Source organism: Gymnoscopelus braueri (assembly GCF_963280865.1).
Source record: "Gymnoscopelus braueri genome assembly, chromosome: 11".
Classification (NCBI taxonomy): Eukaryota; Metazoa; Chordata; class Actinopteri; order Myctophiformes; family Myctophidae; genus Gymnoscopelus; species Gymnoscopelus braueri.
Window position 1 is genome coordinate 34,351,919 of NC_137613.1, and position 19,269 is coordinate 34,371,187.

Genomic DNA, 19,269 nt, shown 5'->3' on the forward strand with positions numbered 1-19,269 from the left:
TTGGCCCCAGCTCTGTTAAAAAATAAATATTGCTCATTTGAAAGTGATTTTTTGTTGTCATTTTTAGCTTAATATTTATCTTCAAAGTAGATCGGCCATGGTTACAGGCCGTATCAATACAATAACCTGACATAATATGCAAGTGGTGTTTGGACTTCAAATATGGTTACAGGTCGTATCAATACAATATCCTGACATAATATGCAAGTGATGTTTGGACTTCAAATATGGTTACAGGTCGTATCGATACAATATCCTGACATAAAATGCAAGTGGTGTTAGGACTTCAAATATGGTTCCAGGTCGTATCGATACAATATCCTGACATAAAATGCAAGTGGTGTTTGGACTTCAAATATGGTTACAGGTCATATCGATATAATATCCTGACATAAAATGCAAGTGGTGTTTGGACTTCAAATATGGTTACAGGTCGTACTTCAAATATGGTTACAGGTCGTATCGATACAATATCCTGACATAAAATGCAAGTGGTGTTTGGACTTCAAATATGGTTACAGGTCGTACTTCAAATATGGTTACAGGTCGTATCGATACAATATCCTGACATAAAATGAAAGTGGTGTTTGGACTTCAAATATGGTTACCGATCGTATCAATGCAATATCCTGACATAAGCTGCAACTGGTGTTTGGACTTCAAATATGGATAGTGGTCATATCTTGACATTGGATATGAGTAACTAATCATCTCCACATATGACAGCTGTCCATTTCTGATGAGATATTTTAGACACTGATTAGAATTATTTCCCGAATATGGCATGTGGTAATATACAGTATCTGGGATGATACACTCCATATTCTATCAAGAATAAAAGTGGTCCCACATCCGTAGTTGATATGCTCCGACCATGAAATATATTTCAAATACTGTTCGGAGAGTATCCCATTTGGATATCATCATATTTGCATCATATCTGGTAATATTCGGGCAACGATATCTAGGGATTCTTGGGTTTTTTGCGCAGTGTTCTCTCACAGTTTTGCAGCATTGATCGAGGTAAAATCACGAGACATTGTACCGTACCTCAGCACATCATCACTCTTTACCATCACCAGCAGCAACCTGACCAAATGTACTGTATGGACGTGTGTGTGTGTGTGTGTGTGTGTGTGTGTGTGTGTGTGTGTGTGTGTGTGTGTGTGTGTGTGTGTGTGTGTGTGTGTGTGCACGTGCACGTGTAGAAGGAAAAGCATATCTAAAACACATCTGTGAAAATAAAAACCTCTCAGCATGTGCACGCACACACACACCCATTCTTCTCTGCTCTAATTACCGGCAAACTGATGGTAATTCAGTGAGGAAGTAACTCTGTGTGTGTGTGTGTGTGTGTGTGTGTGTGTGTGTGTGTGTGTGTGTGTGTGTGTGTGTGTGTGTGGCGGAACACTGGCTCTTGCTCAACACTGGGGTGATCCTGTCCCCAGAGACCCAGATAAATCCCAGCCTACCGTTCTGTTCTTGTCCTGTTCTCTCACACACACACACACGAGCAAACGCACGCACGCACGCACGCACGCACGCACGCACACACACACACACACACACACACACACACACACACACACACACACACACACACACACACACACACACACACACACACACACACACACACACACACACACACACACACACACACACACACACACACACACACACACACACACACACACACACACTCCTAATGAGTATTCCCAGTGATATAGGTGTAGGTGAGTGTGCGTGTGTGTGTGTGTGTGTGTGTGTGTGTGTACACGTGTGTCTACAGAGAGAGAAGAACCTCAGGGGACGGGGACCAGTGTCCCACAGCAGAGACCTCACATGGGACAGCCTGACACCTGAGTAAATGGGCTGTATAAGTCCAGACAGAGCCAGAGAGATTACTGAGAAAATACACAGCCAAGAGCACTGCAGATACAATCTAATGACAGACTCATTTGGTAACGTTAGTAGTAAGTAGTAGCAAATATGTTGGCTTTGTGTTGTTTGAAACCCGTCTGTTCTTCACGCTGTCACTCACTGAGGTCCAGGCTCATACCACAAATAGGCTCTAATGCAGGGGTCTTCAACAGGGGGTCCGGGACCCCTAGGGGGTCCTCAGAGGTACTACAAGGGGGTCCACCAAATCATTGTATGATAGGAACTTAGTTTTTTACATTAACCACTTGAACCCTAGTATCCCTATTCTAAGGACAATTTAAGCCGAAAATAGCCGATCTACAAGCTCACAACGCCTCGCAGCGCGAGGCGTTGTGAGCTTGTAGATCGGCTATTTTCGGCAAAGAGAGGGGGGGTAAAAGAGCAGACTAAGTACAGAGGTACCTCAACCACCATGACAAAAAGAGCAGACTAAGTACAGAGTGAAAGTTGACTAAGTATTGACGGTTTAAGTGAGTGTTAAATGTCTGAAAACGCACACTAACATGAATCCGACATCTATGAAAAGCTTTAATCTGCGGCACAATTTTATGCCGATTTATTGTGGGGGGTCCCTGCTTCATGTCTCTCTCAGAGAGGGGGTCCTTGGGCTGAAAACGTTGAAGACCCCCGCTCTAATGCCTATGTCTCGACGACCTTTGCTGCGTGTCACTCCCCGTTTCTTTCTCCCCGTTTCCTGTCAGTCTCCACTATGTATGTAGCCTACTATAAATAAAGTCAGAAAATCCCCCAAAACATACAGTATCTTTAAAAAAAGGAGGGGTTTGTTTGTCACTCACTCAGACAGGTACACACAGTGAAATCAGTGTGTCAGTTCAGAAAAAGCTACGGTATGGCAAGGTTAGGGTTGCCAACTCCCAGAGATTAAAAGCTGCGCGGCCGAATCTTTTTTGCGGGGGTCAAACTCCCCAAAAATCCAGAAATGCAAACACAATACAAACACAATGGTCTTACACCTGCATTAGGCTGTTATTCATTATTATTCAAACATTCGACAAATGTCTTATAAACCCTAACCGTTTTCTGAAAAGCTATTGTTGCTATATCAGTGGTGCTCAAACCTTTCTTATCAAGGACCCCCAAAATGATATGTTTTTGGCCGGCGATCCCCATCAAAATATGTTGTTCCAGGGACCCCCCAGAAGCAAAGATTTGAGTTAAAAATGTTGTTTAAAAAAATATATGTATTTAAAGATTTGCACAAATGTTCAAAAATAGCAGATCTACAAGCTCATAGCGCTGGTGCTGGTGCACAGGTGCACTCGGTGCTGGTGATGCTGGGGTGGCGCTGGCGCTGGCTGTAGAGAAGCACCTACGGACATGCAGTGATATGTGACAGCAAGAGGAGCAACAGTGGAATGAGGTGAGCTTAAAAAAGCTGCTTGACGCGTCACAGTTACATAACTCACATAGTGGTGTACTGAGCGTGCATGTAATCCACTCTGAGTATATCTGCCTGAACTAGCTCGCAAGCTACGCATCGTTTGTTATCCAGATGTATGTTAGTTACTTCACAATTCACATAGATCTATGTCATTTAGTTAGGTTTGATGTGTAGGCCTACCTGCTATCCCAGTTACTCTGTAGTGGCACTCTACTTACTTAACCCATTAAGGCCTAGGGTTACGATTCTAAAAAAAAAAGTCCTCTAAATTCAAAAGATTCAAAGATTTGTACACATGTTCTCGATTTTTCAAAAATAGCATATCTACAAGCTCGTAGCGGGGCACTCGGTGCCGCGCTACGAGCTCGTATATCTGCTATTTTTGAATAGCCAAAGTGTAAAATAAAGCTTTTTAGCTCAAATCAAAAAAGTGACACAGATGCGTTCCAACTCTTAATGGGTTAATTTACCCACTTTGTTTACCAGGGTTCATCCCACTTACACCAATCTTGAACTTTTGCTAGTCGCTCTGGATAATTTCTGAATCGTTAATTGTATTGCCCCAAAATATGCAAAGCACCACTTATATTGTTGTTATTTTAAGTTGCCATGGTACGGTATGAGCGGCATAACCAATGATGAGCAGCGAACACTAATGCATGATTAAGAGGCTAATTAAATGTGCCTTTTACAGAGTCATAGAGCATAGACCACCTGCTCCAGTCAGTGAAAATGGATACCTGAACAAAAATAAATCTGAAATCGTAGAATTTGCAAAGTGCCAAATTGTTCATTCGTTCAGGTGATAGTTTTTCCTTGTTAGTCGGTCTGCTATACTGTTTTATTTTCTTTCTTTTTTGTACTGAGGTACCTCAACCACCATGACAAAACTTCTAAAGCATTTCCATCTTTGTCCCTTTCACAGAGCCACAAAATGACAAAGTCATTAAATGTTCAGGTCGGAATACCAATTGTATCCAATCTGGAGAGAGAACTCATACAGGATACAGAATAAACAAATGAAATTGGAAGCGATGAAAAAAAGAGAGAGAGAGAGAGAAAAAGAGCAGACAAAATTGGAACTGGAAGACTCTAAAACTGAAAATGAACACTATAAAACTGAAAATGATCTTTGTGGGGTTCGCTGTCCTGATTAGATGCAATTGGTATCCTGACCTGAAATTATATTTTCTGCTTACTGAAGAGCTGCAGAGACAGGGAGAGACCCCTGATACTGAACACAATGATTACTATTGATAGATATATACCTTTATTGATCCCGCAGGGGAAATTCCGGCACCAGAGACAGCACAGCAGTAAAACAGATACAGGGCAAAGAAGAACAATAGGTACTGAAGAATAACATCACAATAAAGACACCCTCAAACATATGAATAAAGTATACAATGTATACACCCAATCAATAAAAAAAAAAATCTTCTGTGGTATTACAGCCTTTTATGCTGATCTGGTTTTTTTTCTAAACTGTTTTGAACCTTTTTTAGATAAGTTTAGTATTGTTATTTATGTACTGTTTTTTATTTCTGTGTATTATGGAGCACCCCCAACCCCCCCAAAACCAAGTTTTTCACAGTGCATGTACTTCTACATCCTCCTTGTGACAATAAACATCTTGAATCTTGAATCATTCCGCTTGGTGCAGAACAAGAGACACTGTCAATAAATATTAAAGTATACAAATGTATGCACTCTATTCACCTTATTCCAGGCCATGCCCACCAGGTAGGGGAGTAGGCGGTGTGGGGAGCCCCGTATCAAGTGGTTTCCTGTTTACCAGTGTTGCCCATCTGAAAATATTTGTGCCAGAAAACCCATACAAGATTGTGTTCAAATGTTTAAAAAAATATTCCCAAAAATATTTTTTTGAAAATAGCAGATCTACAAGCTCACAACATGTTGCGATGCGACGCGTTGTGAGCTTGTAGATCTGCAATTTTCAAATATCCGATGAACGAGCGAAAACTGTTTCGACCAATGGGCTCGAGCTTGCGCACGGGGTTGCGCACGGAGGTGACACTACTGCGCATGCGAGACTACGTGCAGAGTGACGCAAAATCCGTCACAAAGGCCCCAAATAGGCCCCGCCCGTCACATTTCCCAACCCGGAAGAAGGGGTGAAAAGGGAGTACGCGCTGGGTGAGCAACTCCATACAAGTGAATGGGAGGGGATTTCCGGTGCCCTCTCTATTATTTTAAACTCTATGGCATTACACCTGCAGCCTACTAAGGAGGAAGTGAACAGGGTATTGAATGAAACAGCTGAAAAGGGCAATGTAATGGCGCCGCCCTGGAGAAAGGCCAAGAATAAGGTGAATACAATCCTCCTGCTTGATGCAGAACATGGAAAAAGAGTAGCAAGGTAAGCCTATAGTTATGACATCAGCACAAACCACAGGTAACGCTACAGATAACAGATTGGATTTTCAATAGTCACACAAAGCCGTAATGCTACTAAGACACAGGGACCGTTACCCTATACGTGCCTTGTTATACATTCTCATAGCAAACGAACGGCACAAAGGACTGACGAAGCCCCTCCAAGCCTCTTCCTAGGGAAGAGGAATAAGTCCTTCCTATCGCTCACTCTCTCTTCAATCTCTGCGTAGAGAGTGGAATAGAGCTTAAACTTTTTTGTGTAACAATTTATTTTCCTAATTTAAAACAAGAACATATCACCAGCACCCCTTTTAAGGGAACACTAAACACACGGGAGAACGCCATCGTAAACAGAAAGAAAAACAACTCTTCACATTATCAAGTGTACTCGTTGCTGTCCCAGTAGCTCAAACAGTTAACCCATTAAAACCGGGAACGCATCTGTGTAAACACTTAAACCATTATTTTATACTTTGGCTATTCAAAAATCGCAGATCTAAAAGCTCATAGCATGGCACTTGCTATTTTTGAAAAATCTTGAAAATCTGTGCAAATCTTTGAATATATATATTTTTAAAGTGAAAATTTTTAACTTAAATCTTTGCTTCTAGGGGGGTACCTGGAACAAAACATGTTGAGATGGGGGTCTGCGGCCACATTTTGGAGGTCTTTGACATGAAAAAGTTGATATAGTAACATAAGTTTTAGGATTTAGAAGACATTTTGTGGAATCGGAACCTCAGGCCTTAATGGGTTAATATGCGTACCGCAGTGGCACAGACCTAATTACGACGTGGTGAATTTGAATGAATTTTGTCACTCTCCAGCCCCATTTTCCGGTCTCTCTTCACTGCGTTATCTAATAAAGCAGGAATATATTATAATTAATTTTAATATAACAAAAAGAAGAAGAAGAAGAAGAAGAAGATGGAATTGGATTACGCTCCAATGCAGGGAGAGAGACAGATGTTAGATCAGTTTGGCACGCTCTCATGCAGGGCTGAAGCCCCCTATGGGACGGGCCTTTTCCCCCCCTGGGGGGAGCCTAGCTAGTAAGGGGTAGAGGTAGAGTCCAGAGATGAGGTGAACCCAGGGGAGAGGGAGCTTCGTCTCTTGATTCAGATCAGAGCCCTGTCCCCCCCCCCCACACACCTCCACTCTCCCCTGGTTCTCCATCACCAGGGGAATAGGGGACTAAGAGGGATCCACCATCCATCATGTTGACGTATCCTCCGCTTAGGCTGGCAGCGCTGCGGACGACACACACACGGGAAGCAGCGCGTGTGCACGTGTAGAGATACAGGCACACACACACACACACACACACACACACACACACACACACACACACACACACACACACACACACACACACACACACACACACACACACACACACACACACACACACACACACACACACACACACACACACACACACACACACACACACTCGACATGCATTGCAAACAAATTATGTACGCAAGTGTCCACACACCTGCGCATGTGGATGCTCTTCGAAATAAATGTTTGCAAATCAAAACCACGATTGCTCCCATTATTTCCCTTAAGGTGTATTCTCAGTGGTGCGCGTGTGTGTGTGTGTGTGTGTGTGTGTGTGTGTGTGTGTGTGTGGGATTGTTTGTATAATTCATGTCCCCTAATAAATGTATGTATATTCCATACGTGTGTGTATGTAAACAAGAATAATGCATCTCCTCCTGTATGCGGCATTATTATTATTGAAGCACTCTTGGACCACTCGTGTTGTGTACGTGCCTACCTGCCTGTGTGTGTGTGCGTGCGTGCATGTTTGTGTGTGCGTGTGCGTATGTGCGTGTGCGTGTGTGTGTGTGAGTGTTTTATCCAACTCAGCAGAGAGCTGGGAGTGTGAGAATACTCTCAGAGTGAGACTTATACAGTGGTCTCCATGGAGCAGTTTGTGTTTCTGTTACAAACACAACTCAACTGTGTGTGGTAGAAAAAGGGTAAATTATCTGGGAAAACAGATTTCAATCAGAAATGGAGGAGTGGGTTGGGGTTGGGGAGGGGGTAGGGGGCTCTCATTCACCAGCTGCGCTTGTAGTCACTAGAGTGTTTTCATCTGAGATGTGAGAGAGGAGGAGGAGGAGAGAGAGAAGAGATATGGAGAAACAGACAGAGCGAGAGAGACTTTTAACCAAGCCTTTATCAACATTCTGTTTCCACTCAAACCAATCACAACATTACTACACTTTCAACAGGATGCCACTACAATGCATGCCTTAGACAACCAACAATTAAATCCAAGACATACAAAAACACAAACAAACAAACAAACGCACACACAGAATATAATAGAGAGAGAGAGAGAGACAGAAGACATCGAGCAAAAGAGACAAACAGATAAATACGATGGCAGCGGTGGACAACAGTGTGTGTTTCTCTGTGTTCAGACACTCCTCAAGTCAGCCTGATTGACAGCAGCAGGATCTGAGAGTGTCTGTCTGCTGGACACACACACACACACACACACACACACACACACACACACACACACACACACACACACACACACACACACACACACACACACACACACACACACACACACACACACACACACACACACACACACACACACACACACACACACACACACACCATGAATCAGCTCCCTCATGCTAACATCACCTAGAGAGCCAATGTGTGTATGTGCGTGTGTTGTGTAACCATCTAATTGTGTTTGTGTGTGTGTACATGGGTGTGTCTGTTTGTCTGTTCCCGTGTGTACGCATGTGTCTGTTTCGTCGACTTGCATCATTCTACAGCTAGCTAGGGAAGGCAAGTCACTGTGGAAAAGGAAAAAAAATGCCCCTTGTACATCGTTAACAAAAAAATCTTTCAGTGTATCAGCACTTTTGGCTGAAAAAGTGGTTTGTGTGCATTGTGTGCCAACCTGCCTGCCTGCACCCCCCATGTATGGGCGAGCCTGCTCATAATGACATCATCACTAGGCCTGTCACGATTATCACATAATCGCCTAATCGCAATTATTTGACAGTCGCAATTATTTTTTGCATAATCGTCATAATCATTTCCATGTTAAAAAAAACAAACATATATTTTCAAAAAGAAATATCTAAAATTGTGGAAATAGCATTATCTACAAGCTCAAAGCGCGTCGCAACACGTTTTGAGCTTGATCGGCTATTTCCACTATCAAAGTAATTAAATGTGTTATTTGTCATATCTGCCCTGTGCACCTTTTGTTAACAAAGGCTAAAAGCCAAACAGAAATTAAATTTTTATTCATAATGTTCAACGGCAGAAACACAATTAAAGTAAAATGTCATAACCGTGACAGCCCTAATCATCACGTGCAACATTATTTTGTCAACATGAAACACTTAAACAATGGCGTGCCTGGCGCCTCAGCCAGTTACTGCACAGACCACGTGTTCCTTGTGAGTCGAATGTGACTCACTCTGTTTTGTCTCGCATGTCTTTCCCCTCTGACCTTTGTTTTATAGAGGAAATAAAGCAAAAAATAAAAATCTTTCCAATCTAATCTAGTCTATAAAATCCTTAGTCTCATTTTCTCCGGTCAACAAAGTAGGCATAGGGTTTAACCCATTAAGACCTGGAACGCATCAGTGTCACTTTAGATTTCTTTGACTATTCAAAAATAGCTGATATACAAGCTCATAGCGCGGCACCGAGTGCCGCGCTACAAGCTTGTAGATCTGCTATTTTTGAAAAATCTTGAAAAAAATATGTTTAGATTTTTTCCCAAAAACTGTTATGATTTAGATTTTTTTAAAGAATCGCCTCAGGTCTTGTGTTTATGGTCACTGGATCCTCTTTTACAGACAAAACAAAAGGCATATAAGGGAAAAACAAGTCAAATTGCCTAGAGATAGCATTGGTGTTTTTCTGTATCCTCTCTCTCTCTCTCTCCCTCTCGCTTTCCCCACGCCCCTCACTCTCTCTCCATCTGCTGCTCTGTCTGTCCACTACGACTACACTGCGTCAGCCGGGAGCCTAGCATGTGCAAACAATGTCCCTGGCCCTCTAAGGTCGATGGTGTGCTGATCTGTTTACCTGCTGTATTATTCATTGATGTCATTTCTTGGCCCTGTCGCACCCATAGGGGTGTGAGACAGAGTGTGAGACAGAGTGTGTGTGTGTGTGTGTGTGTGTGCGCGCTTGCGTGTTGTGGGTGATGAGGTGAGAGATTGGCAGCTTGTTTAATACTAAGGTGCTTTGCTCAAGAAAGGTGCAAAGATCAGGTTCTGCTGCCAGCAGATATGCTGTTACACACACACACACACACACACACACACACACACACACACACACACACACACACACACACACACACACACACACACACACACACACACACACACACACACACACACACACACACACACACACACACACACACACACACACACACACACACACAATAACTCACACTATAGCATGCACAAACACTCCCGCAACGCTTGGGGTTTGTCAGATTGCCATTTAGAATGCTACGAGAGCAGGGAAATAGCTCATATAAGCTGCTAGGCCACATAAATCAAATTTGAACCCTACTCCCTCACACATACAGTGTGGGACTTAGAGGCAGAATGGGCCATTAACATAAACTTGAAGGATAATATGCTTCGAAATCAATTCAGTTTTGGAAATTAATAGGCCCACCGCCAAAACACACACACACACAAAAATGTAATTACGGGACAATATATAAAGCCCTCCTTCACCTCCTACAGCAAAGACAATAGGCTGCACACAACAGTTTGCTTTATCAGCATTAGACTCACAAGTCTGTCTCTAAGTAGTGCTCATCTACAGCCTGAGGACAGTCTCCCAGCTTTTGTTGTTAAAAATGTGTGGAAACAATTAAAGAGTAGGAAAAAAAACCTGCATTGCATAACCAATCCAAAGTCTTTAGGGCACTGGGGCAGGGGGTTCCCAAACTTTTTCAGCTCGAGGACTAAAAGAGAGATTTTGGTGTCTTCCCGGCACCCTAAACGTACAAAAATACATTATGGTGTCTGCCAGAGTCATATAAGGAGAGTTGCGTCACCTCTGTTCACTTCATCGGGCCAGTCTTCTATACAGAGCCTTCTATTGGCGAATAGTGACAAAGCCCTGAACCGGAGGTTTCCGGAATGCACTGGAGCCTATGAGCGTTTGTCACTCTTTCCAGTTTGCCCCAGAGGTGACACAACTCTCTAATACAAGGCTCTGGTGTCTGCGACACAAGATGGGTCGCAACCCTGTGTTTGGGAAACACTGATTTAGGGCAGTCATTCCTATTGTGTCAGTAATACGATTAATTTTCAAAGCAGTGGGCATGCTGTAGGTTTCTTAGCGGCTGTTCTTGCCGTTATTCTAGCAACTACCTTGCATTCAAAGTCCCCGGAGAGCTCTTATTGTCTGGCAACGCAAGTCTATATCAATGTAGACTGATTCAGGTCTCCTGCCTACACAGATAAACAATATTCCCAAATGGTCAGCCAACACAATGTGCAGTATTACTGGGTTGACGTATCCGTCATTCCAAGAATAGAAGCATGGCACTCCCGTAGAAAGAAGAACAAGATCTTTCCTTAACCCTTTAAGACCTGAGAAGATTCTAGAAATGTCTTTTAAATCCTAACAGTTTTTTGAAAAAATAAAAATAAAAAATATTTTCGAGATTTTTCAAAAATAGCAGATATACAAGCTCGTAGCGCGGCACTCGGTGCCGCGCTATGAGCTTGTATATCTGCTATTTTTGAATAGCCTAAAGAAATCTAAAAGTGACACAGATGCGTCCCAGGTATCAATGGGTTAACTTTTTGGCAGACAGAACTGGTGGCTGTGTTCTGTTCTGCCTGCGTAGAGACAGAGAGAGAGACACAGAGGGAGAGACACAGAGAGAGAGAGAGAGAGGCTCTGTGAAGGTCAACGCAAAAGATCACCTCCCATTACAATCACATCATAATCACAAATAGCAGTAGCCAAAAAGAAAAAGAGTCCTCTGAAGATTAACCCGAGAATGAGTCCAGACTGAGGCATCTGCAGGTTCCATAGTGTCAGATTTGTTCAGGACTCATTAGTGGTCTGCTATAGGACTGAAACGGTGGCAACACTAACTGAGGAAGATAACATCTCCATGGGAACTAGATGGGCTTAACGCAGTGCAAAAAGAGAGAGAGAGAGAGAGGAAGAGAGCGACAGAGACAGAGACAGAGACAGACACACACACACACACACACACTCACACATGTGTGCGTGGGCGTACGCACGCACATATGTGCACGCACGTGCACACACACAATTTAGCAAAGGCCGAAGTGGCTGCCTCTCAGTGGAGACGAAGGGGAGGCTTAAGAGAAAGACTGGCTCAAAAATCTCAAAGAAAAATCTGGCTCAAACTCTAAGCTGCAGATGACAGACTTATGCATGTTAATATCTGATATATTAGGGGTGATTGAGCTAAAAGGGGAACTGCCAAAATACTGCCTTCCACACACATAGACATGTCCGCACTCCAACAACACTCACCAGGTTCCATATGCCAATAACAATGAGATATTCTCTCCTAAATTAAGTGCATACAGTACATGTCTAAGCCAGGTCCTACCTAGACTATACCGAGGGCCATTCACAGTTCAAAGCAACCCTGGCGATGCCATGATGCCATGCGGCGACGCTACGGGCCACTGAGGCCATGGATGGAACAACTTATCTGTGAGCAGTATCAGTACATTTGAGGTAGGATGTGTGGAGTGTGATATGGCCCGCCAGGCAAAATTGGCAAGAGCTTAATATCACCACCACACCATTTGACACAGCAATGGTTGTCATTGATTTTGGCTCAAGGCAGTTTTAGACCAGGCAAACTTAGCCGGGGAAGAATCTCTAGTCTCCCTCCCCCCCACACACACACACACACACCACCATCTCTCTCTCATTAGATGATAAAACCTAGATGATTAACCTAGATGTTAAAGGAAACATCCTTCTGATTAGAACACACAAACTTTTAACATTCCCTTCAGCAAGGTGAGAATTTCTCTAGGGCTCTTTACGCTGTTTGTGTTGGTATGTGTTTGTATGCGTGTGTGTGTGTGTATGCGTGTGTGCGTGTGCGTGTGTGTGTGCCCATGCATACCTGCCTCAGAGTAGTGAAGCGAGAACAGGTCAATGGAATTTCTGGTATGATCAAGTAATCACAATAACTGGATTCTCACACCAATAAACCCTATTTACTAGGCCCCCTCCTTTTCCCTTTACACCAAAAGTATGCACAGAAAATAGCCGATTTACAAGCGCACAGCGTGCCACAAGATGTCACATTTTGAGCTTGTAGATGGGCTATTTTCGCCTGAATGTTTGCCCCAGAACAGGGATGCTAGGTTTCATGTGGTTATTAACCCATTAAGACCGGGAACGCATCTGTGTCATTTTTAGATTTCTTTAGGCTATAATAGCAGATCTACAAGCTCATAGCGCGGCACGAGTGCCGCGCTATGAGCTTGTAGATCTGCTATTTTTGTAAAATCGTGAAAATGTTTGCAAATCTTTGAATATATATATTTTCTTCAGGTCTTAATGGGTTAAGACTACTGCTGTTTAATACCTGTACAGTATGTTCACAAATCAGCACTGATTTAGAATTAAACTGTTGGCCAGGGTATAAACGCTTGCCTTGTGTGAAAAAAGTACTTTATCATATCATCTTTTTCTATAGCACTTGCATATACTGTACATGCACAAGCAGAACACGCACGCCCACAGGCACGCACACACGCACCACGCACGCACAGCGTGTACACAAAAGGCATTTCAGCCACACCTCTAGCCCACAGAGGGCAGCCAATAAAATATAGATCATAAGCTTGCGTTTCTGGCAGCCATTTACAAACCTTTTGATGGGAGGTTTTAGACACTGTCTTTGAAGAGATCTGATACTCTAATTAAAGACCAAAAATGCCAAAGAGCAAATCCACAAAGTCTCTTCTGAGAAGCCATATGGGCTTCATATCCGAGGCCAGGGTGACAATGGAAACTTTTTCTCATCTCTTTCCCACTCCTTCCAACTCTTTTTTTTCTCTTTCAAATAACCGCCTGCTTTTGCCAGAAATTCTGTCTATTCTGTCTTTATTTAAAAGGATTCCATGACACCTCTGGCCCTTCTGTGCAATCATTAAATAAGTGCTGCTTGGGATTTTGTCTCTTGTGGGAGGGTGTCATGGCGCCAAAGACATAAAAAGGCCCTGCAGAGAAGTACTCTTTAATTAACCCATTAAGACCGGGAACGCATCTGTGTCATTTTTAGATTTGAGCTAAAAAGCATTATTTTACACTTTGGCTATCTAAAAATAGCAGATATACAAGCTCATAGCGCCGAGTGCCGCGCTACGAGCTTGTAGATCTGCTATTTTTGAAAAATCGTGAAAATGTGTGCAAATCTTTGAATATATATTTTTTTTCAATGCGAACATTTTTTGCTTAAATCTTTGCTTCTGGGGGTCCCTGGAACAAAATATTTTGAGATGGGGGTCCGCGGCCAAATTCATATTATTTTGGGGGTCCTTGACATGAAAAAGATTGAGCACCACTGATATAGAAACATACGTTTTTCAGAATACTGTTGGGATTTGGGAGACATGTAGAATCGGCTTCAGGTCTTAATGGGTTAAGCTAGATTATTCTCCATGCAGAGAATGGAGGTCAAGCACGGTTAAGTACAACAAAAGCATCGATGGGAGCCGTGTGCATTGGGCTTTGTCCTGGGCATGGGCTATAGAGAGAGAGAAAAGTGACCTCACCTTGTCTGACGTCCCTGGGCGCTATAGCGATGGCGTCGTTGGAGTGCAGCTCGGTGACGCAGCAGTCGTCGGGGGGGACCAGCGAGCCGTTGCCGGCGCTGTGGGGCGTGGCGGGGAGCAGGGGGACCGGCGGCGGCGGCGGCGCCATGATGTTGTGGTTGGGGCAGACGCAGCCCGTCTGCGTCATCCCGCAGCCGTCGCCGCCGTCCGCGGCGGCGCCCGGGTCAAGCACGTGACCGTTGGAGCGCAGGCACTCCTCCAGCCACCGGCAGAGCACGCCGCACGTGAACTGGCTGGAGTTCTCGTTGTTGATCAGCAACACCTCCACCAGCCTGAGCTCCAGGGTCTCCTGGGCCACCTGGGGCTCGTCCGCGCCACCGGACGGGTGCTTGGTAAGACACAGCTGGATGAAGTTCTTGTCGAACTGGAGGAAGGAGTACGGCGCGTCGTGCGGCGGCGGCGACGACGACGAGTTCGAGTGGCCGCCGCAGAGGTCGACGACTTCCTGCTCCCGGGGGGGCACGACGGCGGCCGCGAGGGGCAGGCTGAGGGGACAGCTCTGGTTGACCAGGTGGTGGTCGAGCGAGAGGAGCATCGGGGAGTGCGTCCGGCAGACGGAAGGGTTGCGCAGGAAGCGGAGGTAGAGGGAGTACTTGGTGGGGTCGGGGTTCTCCAGGGACCAGGAGCAGCCGGGCGCCCGGGAGGGGAAGAGCTCCCTGAGGGAGAAAGACCCGTAGAGCACGCCGGCCACCAGGCTGGAACACGGCGACGTGAGGGGCGAGAGCAGGGCCCCCCCCTCTGCCCCGGCGCCGGGGGTGCCGCCACTGGCCGCCCCGTAGGCAGCCGTGGCCAGGGCAGAGAGAGGCGCTAGAGCGAGGGCGGACGCGGCAGCCAGGGCCCAGGCCACGGCCAGGAGAGAGGACAGCACAGAGAGACACACCCCCGCAGCAGTGGTCATCCTATGACATTCGTCCTGCAGGGAGACAAAGAGAGAGAGACGGGGGACATGGTATTAGGTATGTGGTATACACTAGGGAACAACAAAAAACAACCAGATGAATCCGGTACAAATTCTATGGCAAAACAGAGAGGTGGTTAAATTGTATTACTAGCCTCGCTAGCGACGGGGATCTAAGGATGGCACGGTCTGTCCGTCCATCAAACATTTTGTTTCAAACATTTTGTTTGATGGACTTTTTTTTTTAAATAGTCTTTGCTGTTCTAGCCAGTACATTAAATTTAGATTTCCTCAGATGTATTGGTAGGCTATCTCTGATCATCTGGCTACACAAGACTAGAAAAGTACCGTATGTAATTTGCTCTGTGGTCACCTTCATGAGTTTGAACCCAAATCATTTTGGTGACTCCATGGCATTTCCTCTGTCGCCAGCTTCAGGCCAAAAATGTCTACTTGTACACAAGATATCTCAAACTCTAACGGCCGAGCATGGGGACGTCAGGATGGCAATGGCGGTACAGGGCAGTAGGTTGGAGCCACTTAAGGCACGTGGGGTGTAAGGAGCAGCGCAACCTCTAGAGGTCCCTAGTAGGGCTTTTAGACTCCTCGTAGGGCCCTATTTTGAGTGCCTTAAAGGGCAAGACCACTTTGGTAGAGGTTTGGGTTGTGTAGTTACCTTGCCATGATGTAACTCCAAAGGTGGGCAAGAAATAAAAAATAATTGCCATTTTTAATAAGTAGAAAACCTGGACTGGATCCGCGGATCCGGATCCAGATCTTCAAATAGTAAAATCAACAGGAAGTTGACATTTTCATAAAAAAAAAAAACAGTACTGGGTTTGGTGATGCTCTATATTGCCTGAATCAGCTATGTTTGGGTTCATTTATGTGCTAAAAGAGTGACTTTGAGAGCTGCCATTTCGAGTAGGGCCAAATAGCATTGGCCACGCCTACAGGTCATAAGACCGCTGGTACTTTAAGACGTGCAAAATAGGGCCCGCAGCCTATCTCGTTTTTTTGTATGGTTTTGGTTGGCAGTTTCTAGACGTATATACTATTAAATGAATACCCTCCTCCTGCAGTGAGCGTGACAGAGTCACACACCAAGTTTATGGTCACAGTTATCCTTGTGAAGGTCGTTCAACCACTCACATGCACATCCCCCGTGGGCTGGATTAAAAGGGGGCTGATGACTTGGCTGTTGAGACAGGCACTGTGGGGCCCTTCCTGTACCCTTCCCCACTGATATGACCACACACATAAATGTCTTGGAGCGGTACGTAGCAGGCGAGCACACACTCGCACATACACGTACAAGCATACACACACACATGCTCTCTCTCTCTCTCTCTCTCTCTCTCTCCAGCACGATCACCCGCTGAGTGGCTCCCCCCAAGGCTGTGGCAAGCCATTACCATCACCGTCACAGTAGGGGTCCGCCAACAGCCCCGATTTTCACACACACACACACACGCGCACACAAACGCACATCATCACCGCCCCATGCATATTTCATCCGGGCCCCGTCTGGGCTTGCTCGGCGGCAGGCAGCGCGCAGACCGAAAAAAGGCTTGTGCGTTTATTTTGAGTTTTTTGTTTATAATTCAATATCTGCACCTCACAGCCAGTAACCTCAGAATGATACCCAAACAACCCAATCCAAAAGCGCCACAAAACGGAGCAAACATAAACACATTTTGTTGTAGACACGGAGAGAGAGAGAGAGAGAGACGAGACACCCGCGGAAAAATAATAGCAAGCGCGGTGGATATAGATATAAAAAAAATGAGAAGAAAAATCCCAAAAGATGCAATCTTCTGTTGTGCATTCTCTTTATTTATTTCTCTCTCCTCCTCCTCCCCTAGATATTTGGGGTGATGTGAGAGAACGATAGATACGGGTTATATAGACAGATCTGAGGATAGGGGGAAGGCAAACACACTGAGACACACCATCGGAGAGTTCTTGAACGCGGCTCGTCTTTTGTCATCCGTCGATGGGTTTTTCATTAAAAGTTGCCACAGAGCGTGTCCCACACACAAACACACACACGCTATTTCCACAGATACACACAGTGAAATCCCTAGTGTTTTCATCATTTGTACCGTGTAACTCGGCTGTGTGTACGAATGTAACCAAATGGACCCAAAGGGTCTCCGAGTTAAATGAAAACTAAGGATTTTGCAGTGAGAGATGTCCCCATGCATACCCAGAGTACTACAGGAGCACGGCGCTGATTTATTCTGAGTATAGAGAAGAGGTCGGTGCTAGCCAGGCGTGTCTCTCTTCCCAGCCTGTGTCTTTATTCCCATCCAGGCCGTGTGTGGAGCCGTAATGAGAGCAGTATATAGTCACCAAAAGCTCATGCAATAATACACCACCGACTAATTCAATTTCTCACAGCCCGGGAGGTGAAGAAATTAGACATCAAGATAAATGCTCAGGATTGTCTCATTATGTAAGTCAAATGGCTCATCTTGCAGCTCATCAAATATGAATACAGTGTGCTTGCCTTAGTATGCGCGCGCGTGTGTGTATGTGTTTAAGTGTGTCAATCATCTTTAGACATCTACTGCATTAGCCCTTTAAGACCGGGAACGCATCTGTGTAATTTTTAGATTTCTTTGCGCTATTCAAAAATAGCAGATATACAAGCTCATAGCGCGGCACCGAGTGCCGCGCTATGAGCTTGTAGATCTGCATTTTTTTTTAAAAATCGTGAACATTTGTGCAAATCTTTGAATATATATATATATTTTTAAAGCGAACATTTTTAACTCAAATCTTTGCTTCTGGGGGATTGTCTTCTGGACAAATGTCTTCTAAATCCTATCATTTTTTTTTGAAAAAACGTATGTTGCTATAATGTCAGTGGTTCGCAAACTTTTTTCATGTCAAGGACCCGCAAAATGATATGTATTTGGCCGCAGACCCCCATGGAACAAAATATTTTGTTCCAGAAGCAAAGATTTTAGTTAAAAATGTTAGTTAGAAATATATATAAATTCAATGATTTGCAAAAATGTTCACGATTTTTAAAAAAAATAGCAGGTCTACAAGCTCATAGCGCGGCACTCGGTGCCGTGCTACGAGCTTGTAGATCTGCTATTTCTCAATAGCCCAAAGAAATCTTAAAATGACACTTGATGCGTTGCCGGATTGAATGGGTTAACGACGACAGTTACAGTACCATGGGGGGGGTGTGTTGGATTTGCATGCCACAGAGCAGAAGCTCTCCTTCCTGCATCTGTCACACAACACACGTGTATGTGTCAAACACAAGTGGTTTAAAAAATGCATAATACATTTAAAATGTTAACAATGTGGCAGCAAACAAACAAACCTGATGTTGTTGTAGACGAAAGCCATGATGTTTGTGTACATTCTGGAGATTGTTGGTTTATTATACCATTTATTATACCATTGGTTCAGCCGAGACCCAAAATATACAAAAGATAACCACAAAAATACATTGTGAATTAACCACTTAACTCTCTGGCGTCTGGCATTTTGTTTTAAAATACAAAATGACTATCCTTTTTCGTCAGGGCTGGTATGGTCGACTTTAATGGATTAAGCCCTATTTAATGTGAAAATAGCAGATCTTAAGGCACAATTTTTTTCATTTCTGAAAATGTGTGAATATAGATTTTCTGTAAAGAAAAAGAGAAGATCGACACACCGACTTAATACTCCCAAAATAATGTAATAATAGAGCGGTAAAAAAATAACGTTTCGTTTCTATCTAATAT

General features: G+C 44.3%; 1 protein-coding gene across 1 annotated transcript in view; it reads right to left on the reverse strand.

Annotated features, from left to right (window-relative positions):
- The window catches only part of adgrb2 (adhesion G protein-coupled receptor B2), a gene marked incomplete at its 5' end in the record, with an annotated part of 277,462 nt that extends 261,945 nt beyond the window's left edge, over positions 1 to 15,517 (reverse strand). The window contains one exon of the mRNA XM_080441985.1: positions 14,560 to 15,517. Within this exon, the coding sequence (XP_080298111.1) occupies positions 14,560 to 15,517 (958 nt within the window). The remainder of the gene's footprint in view (positions 1 to 14,559) is intronic.
- Positions 15,518 to 19,269: the final 3,752 nt, after the last annotated feature.